At 30.7% G+C, this 8,779-nt stretch overlaps 1 protein-coding gene across 1 annotated transcript; it reads right to left on the reverse strand.

Annotated features, from left to right (window-relative positions):
• Positions 4,865-6,356, reverse strand: LOC104782204. Its single transcript, XM_010507070.2, has one exon. It carries the CDS (start codon positions 6,011-6,013, stop codon positions 5,111-5,113), a length of 903 nt encoding a protein of 300 aa, XP_010505372.1. The 5' UTR covers positions 6,014-6,356; the 3' UTR covers positions 4,865-5,110.

An 8,779-nucleotide genomic window follows, 5' to 3' on the forward strand; every position in this document is an offset into this window, starting at 1 on the left:
TTTTTTACGTTTATAATATGTGGGATGGGGTTTTAATTTGTATCTATCTATACAAAATAAATGACGACTGTATGAAACTCTTTTGTGGTAGGCACGACTGTATGAAATTATGAATAAGGGGGTTTAGTGGAAATAAATTTTGCATTTATTTATTGCGATACAAATTGAGAAAGTCTATGTTCATCGAATATTCCTACACCTTTATTTTCGTTAATGAAATATATGATTTCGACAAAACAAATCTTTTAGTTACGACGCAATCATCAACATTGTCTTTTTGAATTCAAAACATGTAGCTTCTATAAAAGATATTAATAGTCAACTTTTAAGCATATCAGATAGTCAGATATTGTATATGTATGCTAAAAATAATATTGATGGAACCTTAAGCTGTTGAACATCTATCCTATTGGGCCAAGCATGGTTGAGTATTTTTCTTCTTCGTTTAAATTAAAAAAAAAAGGAGGCAAGAGTAACCCAATAGTTTTGTTACAAAAGGTTATGAGGAATTAAATTGAAAAGCCCAAAAATCTTAATAATTATGAGGAACAACTCGAATCAAAGGTTTTACACTCTTGACTAAAAAAATGTAGTTATTGGGTTAACTATGTTACACACACTCACACCAACAACCCATGAACCATACTACTGTAGCTTTGTTCATGGTTTTGTGTGTGCTGTGTTAACTGAGTGAATAATGTTAGTTATGTAAAATTGTAATAAAATAAGAACGAAAACACACAAAATTATGATAAAATTAATTAGAGCATTAATTAAATAGTAGATATTTACAATGTTCATGTATATATATTCGTAATAAAAGGCCTTGGTAGTATTTGTTTTACAAACAGCATGCAACTACACGGAAGATTATACTGGTCAATCGAATTCGTATTAGAAAACGCATAGGGAAAGAATGATTACGCCGGTTAATAGTAATACAATGTATAATCAAATACTAATGTCAAAGTTTCATGCATATACATTTAATTTAAAAATTAAAACTCAAATTTTACAAAAGATATAAGAGAGAGAATTTAATGATATATAATTGTGAGTGAGACTTCCATGAGAGTATATAATTATGTAATGATGAATCAGAATGAGAGTTGTATGTTATATAATTACATTATCTCACTCGTGGACAACTACTGTTCTTTATAATTGAGAATAAAATAAAAGTAAAACCAGATTGGTAAAGCGGACCAACCAAGAATTTTTGGTCTTTTCTTGTTGTCAGGATCCTCTGTAGAACTTTCGCTTACATACGCACAAATGTATTATATTTTCAGTTATTATTTCGAAGTCTAGTTGTTAATTGGGAATAGACATTTGGCGATTGGGTTTGCGACGACAACAAGTTTTGTTGCAAGTTTTATTCATAAAATACCTTTTTCCAAAAACTTTTTTTACTTTACGAAATGAATTACAAAACCAATTTACCTTAGAAAATAGAGAAAATAGAATAATAATGCAAGGTTGAACCATGTGAAATCTCAAATCATCTGATTTTCAAGATTTAACCTTACGAAATGATTAAGGTTTGATTTCATAAGCATTTGTAAACAAAAGTAAAACCCTAAATCATTGATCTATCTTTAAATGTATGTTTACCTTGATGTTAGTTTTAGGCCTGGGCATAAAATCCGAATCCGAAAATTCGAACCGTATCCGAACCGAAATAAGCGGATTAAAACCGAACCGATATTAAAGAAATAACCAATCGGTTCTTAGCTTTCATTATTTTGGATATCGGATATTATCCGATCCGAACCGATATCCAATAGATATCTGAATATAACCGAACATATAAGAAATAGTTTGATATTCCGATAGATATACCTCATATCCTTTATATATTTGTATGGTTCCATGAGAACTTTGTCATTTACTTAATTTCTATCATTTGTTTTGTTTTAATACTCTATTAGTATGGTTATTTGGGTACAATAAGATTAAAAAATATTAGAATAAAAACATTGTCCAATAACTTTTGATTTAATTTTGGTTATCGACAATCATATCTGAACCGATCCGAAATCCGAATTATCCGAACTGAAACCGATTCAAAATTTATAAATACCCGAATGGATGTTAGAGTCAATATCCAAAAATCCAAAATCCGAAAAATCCGAACCGAATCCGATCCGATATCCAAACGCCCAGACCTAATTAGTTTCGCGTGCCACGACTTTGGGTTCGACCATGTGGAACATATTTCATAATAAATATATAAATAAGATATACTCTAAATATTTTAGAGATTAAATAATTGGAAATAATTGATGATCGTATTTTATTTTTCTCCAGCAAATTCTTAGAGTATTATGGATTCTATATTATTATTTAAGAATCGTCCAAACTTCCGTGACACTTAATTCTTAGAATCCAAACAAAAATTATCTTCATATATTGTGCATATATATTGATAAAATATTGAAGCATGAGAGTTATAGAGAATGAGATTGATCATTCCCATGTGGAAGCTCTGCCCCTATTCGAAGACTTCACTTCCACCTATGCACTGATATATTCGGAGAAGACCACCTAATTAGTCTAAAATGCGTATCTAACTAATACCCAAACCCTAGGTAAAACAAGAATTAGTTGATAGCTTTGAAGTTACGCTAATTGGTTGTATAACTTATTTAAATGACTCGTACAAATGTCAAAGTCAGTGGGTGCTAGTATACCGTTTTGATTAGTAACGATATATTTCCCAAATATCAATGGCTACCATCGCTACTAATAAAAACGACAACAACGACAAACATGATCACTAATGTGAAATGTACAAAATTATAGACTTTCGAAATATATTGCGAAACCAATATTGCAATAAGAAGTATTAGAGGTAATTTTAACTAATAGTCACTAATGTGATCATAATAAATCATTCAAACTTTGTTTGAAATAAGGCTTTGATATCATGTCCAAGCTAACTAGCTCGCACAAGTTTTCTATGACTTCACTGTAAGTCTGTAACATTTCTTTGAATCTCATAACATATATAATTTCATATATATTCTATATGTTCATTTACATAATTATGAGGTAAGATCATTTACATAGTTAAGAGATTCATGTATATCTCTTGTCTCATATATATACCACTAGAAAATGTGAACTAGCTAGTAACGGCCAACATCGTTAAATCAAATCAACCCATCAAGACACTATTTAATTTTCTTTCCTTAGACTTCTAGTAAAAACTCACTATTAGATTGCGAAAAAAAAAAAACTCACTATTAGATTAATTAGTTCCAAAACTCTTAAGACAAGTAGATACTGTACCGTAGATATATACATATATAGTTTTTTTTGGTAAAATATACATATATAGTTTCTCCTATAACTTACGTAGAATTGGGACTGAGGGAAGCAAATTTGGTAAAAAAAAATTCCGATTATGTAAACCTTTTAGCTATGGTATTTAACAAAAAAATAGAAATTTGTTTATATATATGGAAACTGGATGGTAGATAGAAAGAGTGAAACTACTAGGGTTTATAGGATCTTAATTCATGAAATAGTTAGTATAAACAGATTCTTCCAATGCATTAGTGCAAACCTAGTTTACAGACACAGCTTTGAAATATTTTTAAGTCTAAGCGATAGAAGAGTTGGTGACCCATGGGGCTAAAGAATTTAGGGTATAAGAGAAAGAGACTAAAGACTAATCGATCGGTTGGATAGTATAAATATAAAAATCTTATATATTAAAGTGTTTATTGAGACAAAACAAGCGAAAGGGAATATGTGTTGTGACATATTTGGATTTTTGTGCTCTTTCTTATGCTTATTTTTCTATGATTTTGACAGAATATCATGTTACGTACTGAGATGCGAATGTATGTGGAAACGAGCTTATAACGACGTTCCACAACAAGGAATTAATAAAAATTAAACTATTGAAGGTTATTAAAATCTTTCGTTATTTTGGACATCATACTCGTTATATTTTTTGGTTCGGAATTTAATTCTTAAATTACAAATTAGAATTCGTTTTTTATTTTCGGGTATTCGTAGACTTTTGTATTTTTGTCATCGAAATCCCTTTAATAAAAATAATCAACTAAGATCTATGAGACAATTATTCATCATTCTCTCTCTCCCTCTCTCGGAAATTGTGACAAAATATTCCGTCTTCATGTGATTTTATTTTGGATTGTGGTTACACTACAACATGCTCAATACTTCTTTTTTGATCTTTTTAACCAAGAGGTATCGGACTTTAGATCATCCGTAATTTTTTTCCTAACAAATGAGTTTGTCATTTTCCAGTAGTAAGATTCGAAGCCGAGATTTTAAAGCTTATAACGATCTCCTAGCTCTAGTATATCACTGATTCATTATAGTTGGGTTATATATATAGTATATATATATATATATACTTTGGTCTTATTTATATATCCAAGTACTTCAAATAGATACATACATAGTATTTTTTTGATTGCCACGCACAACATTGTCATATTCGTTTTGCTATTTTTTCATATTTTCATTTCAAAGACTTATTAATACTAGTACCGAGAGTTCACATACTCTTTTTCAAATCCAAGCTTAACTTTAACGAGCTTTACCCACAAAACTTAATCATAACTTGGTATCTCATTTTACCCACAATGCAATGCTAATAGATATCTCAAAGCCTTAAATTAGAAATCAGGAAATGAATTATCTTTTGGTATGTGAAAAGCATTGTATATTATTGATTCATTCCCGGGAAAAAATTATCTAAATTTGTAATAATAATAGTGTATAGAATGATTTAACTAGGGTGTATACTGTGTATAGTAAGAATGCTTAGAAAATATATCAAGTACGAGAAAACTATATATGAAAATATTGCTCAAGCCTTTAGTATTTCCTTACATTTTTCACTTTGTTTTTTGTTTTTTTTTAAATGGATTTTTCATACAACTCATCAAAAAAAAAAGAACTAAAACCCAAAAATCTGTATAGCAGCTGGTACACTTTAAACACGCAAAAACCAAGGAAAGTTAAATCCAAGTAACACACATACACATACACCCATATGAAATGTTTCTATTTATATATATTTTTTCTTCCTTACCTTTGTTTTGGTAGGGATTCATCGGTCCATCAATCAATTTCCCTTTCGTGGATCTGTCCCTAGCCTAAGCTCAAGGTCTAAATCCTCAAAGCGATCACCCTTGTGTTTGATCTCCTCTTTTCTTGTAATAATATCACTCTTACAAGATAAACTTGAAATGAAAATCGATGGCTGCGATGGACTCTCATGCCTTCGTCTTCTCTTACATATATCACCCCTCTCGATCTCATCATCTCTGCCGTGAGCAGTAACCGGAAAACTCTGGTGGATGACCAGATTCATGCTCACCGAGAGATCAGTGCTATTTCCAAGACCAAGTTTTGCTTTGTGCTCGATTCTTGGCACATCACTCTCGATCTTTCTCTTCTTGTCTCCTTCCATAACCGGAATTTCATACAGATCACAACGCTTTTGCTCCACAAAGGTATTCGGGCAGGGCCATGGGGAAGAGGGTATTTTTTTGGAGTTCTTGGAAGGTACGAAAGAAGGAGAAGAGGAAGAAGTATTTTGTTTTTCAGGCAAACCAGAAGAAACCCTAGGAGTCAAATATGGTAAAGAAGAAGATGAAGAAAGGTCAATAACACAAGAGTGTTGAGTCTTAAAATAATTAGGTTTTGAGTTAAAAACCAAAGTATAGCAAGAGGTTTCACGAATATCATCGCTATCGTTATGAGATGGATACTCCGGAGGTGAAGAAGATTTGGAGAATAAGTATTGGTCTTCGGCTTGCTTAAGCCGTGCTCTGTCTCTTCGGTGAACGTTCATGTGGCCACCGAGGGCTTGAGCCGATCTAAACTCTCTCCGGCAGAAGCTACACGTGTAAGATCTCGGCGGCCACAAAGATCCGGCAGCATCGTCTTCCGCGAAAGCCAGCTCTTCCCATGATGATTCTTTGTTGCTTTTCTTGGGGATCCAGAAGTCATCAGGTTTCTCCATTGTAGATGATGGCCAATTGAGAAGTTGACGACAAGCCCTAGAGGAAAAAAAATAATTATTCCTTGTTTTCTTGGGTGGTTAGAGGAACCCTAGATGATTAATATTAGGTGGTGGATTACGGAAAAGATCAAGAATGGTGTCATGAAAATAATGGAGGTCAGGGTGTGATAAATATCAATTAAAACCAAAACGAGTGGAGTATTTTAAACGATCAAGGGGTTATATTTTATTATGTTAATTAATTGGACCGTAGGGATTTTATGAAGAAAAAAAGATGATACGAACTTTGGATTTTAGTAAAAGTTAGCTGACTGATCTAAAATCTTTTGTGTTTGCCTGTCCCAAGTGGCTACCCACAAGTGAACGTATACTAGTTTTTAATTTTTTTTTTTTTTTGTATCGTATTATTCTTGTGAATCTACAGTAGTTATATTATTGTAATGTAATCCGTTTATACACATTCTATACACACATACGTACGTACGTGTATATTATTTTCTTTGAGGTAGCTATATAGTGGATTAAATTAAAAAAAAATTGGTTAAATGTATAATATCATATTAAGACTTTAGTTGATCAAAAAATATGTTATGAAATAAAATATCTGATTAACAAACTAAATTATTAATATAACGAAATTAACTCTTTTATTTAGAAAATGATGATAATTCATCCCTGATTTATGTGATTTAGAACATGCAACACAAGAAAATTCATGGGGACTGAAAAAGTCATATGAATTTTCAATTGATGATCATATGAATTTTCATTCATCTTTTTGTGTCATTGTTCAACTGGAATGTCCTAATCTGACATATTAAATTTTTAATCTAGTAATATCTAGGTTTAGTGCCACTGCCATGTACATACATCAACAGTGATACCTGATTTAGCCCCAAAAAAAACGTAAGATTAAGAGCATAAGACCCAAAAGAACCAGCCTAGGTTTTGGGCTTCAACTATAACTATCTAAGGCCCATATAAAAAAAACAAAAGAGGGGATAAAAAACCTGACCTTGAGAGAGCAATCAACAAGTTCAATATTTTCTTGTTGAGTTTGAATTCCCCTTTTTTTTTTTTGTGTGTGTGTGTTTGAATAACTAAAAGGTTTTGAAGCTTGGCTTGTACATCCTATCTTTCTTACAAGAAACTCTTAATATACATAATTTCAGAAGGGAAAAAAAAACTAAACAACTCGTAAGAATTTACTACAAACTTCTTGAAATATGATGTTATTTGTGATAGACATGTTTCATCTTCATCTATATATACATTTTTGGAGACATTTAGCAAATAAATCTTGGAGTTGCAACCTATTTACAAGCATGCCATTAGCATTAATTATTAATTTATTTTTATTTAATTAATTAATATTAAGTTTTGATTTTTGGAAACAAGATTTCATATCCTAATAAAATTTCCAAAACAATAGAAACAACTTCCTTTAACATTAAGTATTAAAATTATAATTAATTTAATTAATATTAAGTTTCCAATTTTACAAAACAATAATTTCTCCATACAGACATTTCCTAAACAATCGACCTAATCAATAAATGACAATGTTTTTAAAACCGGACCGGAAAGTGAACCAGAAATCTTTCGGGTTGCTGGGTCAATTAGTCGGACCGGTTGAACCACGGGGTCAATTAGTTTATTAGTTTGTTTATATTTTATGAATATAAAATCTACTTTTCTATAAATATATGAACAAAACATACATAGTTAAGTAGTAGCGGTCGATATAACATTCCTACTTTTAGTACACGTAAGAATTCTATACTACTAACAAAATACTTTCTAATTTCTATACTAACTAATATATCTATATTTGTAAGTTTGTACATTTTAAAAAATACAAATTAAACATTAGTTATAGGTGAATATCTAGTTATTAATTAAGACCATAACACATTATCATATTAAAGTTCTTATGCGTATTTAATTACAATTTTCTTGTTAACATAAAAGTCTCTAAGTCAATCAAATTAAGTATATTACTATAGGATATAGTCACAGTCGTCACTTATACCAGGTAGCCCAAGAAGCAGATGAAGATAAACATTAAATCAAAACAATAGTCAATATATCGACGGATTAATCAATTCCTAAAAATGGCTAAATGCTTTTAATATGTTGACTATACCAAAATAGTCTAGTGGGCACAATTCCGTAACCCTTTCTTATTTTTATTTACCCCCAAAACGTCACCACTTAACAAATCTTTTGACATCATACGTTCTTTTCTATAATAATCCAAACATATCTTCCACTTTTGTAAATATATTATGATTTACTTCCAATTATTCAAAGATTTCATAGAATAATTCTTTTTTCGTAAAAATAAATTAAGTAACTACTCTAGTAGACTTTATCGATAAGAACATTTTTTAAAAGTCTACAAAAAAAGTTCCATATGTTTATATTTCTAAAACTACAGCAAATCAACAAAAAGAAGATTTGCTAGTTTTTTACAATTACAACTCTCCAGCAGTCCAGCTGCATGCCATTATAAAAAAATTGGATGTGGATAAACTTGATTTTCATATAATTAAATAGGTGTTAATATATAGTTTTGTTGAAGATAAACCCATTGGACCAGCCATGGTTTTTATATTAGTTTGGATGTAGCTATCAGATTCTTCTTGTAGCCAGATTTCACATTCAAAGGTTGCTTCTCTTTTTAACCTTGCAAACTCATATAATGACGTGGGAAAACTTGTGGAAGCAGCAACAAATCATAATACGCCACGTTTGCAAATCTTG

This window comes from Camelina sativa, chromosome 4 (genome assembly GCF_000633955.1).
Source record: "Camelina sativa cultivar DH55 chromosome 4, Cs, whole genome shotgun sequence".
Lineage (NCBI taxonomy): Eukaryota > Viridiplantae > Streptophyta > Magnoliopsida > Brassicales > Brassicaceae > Camelina > Camelina sativa.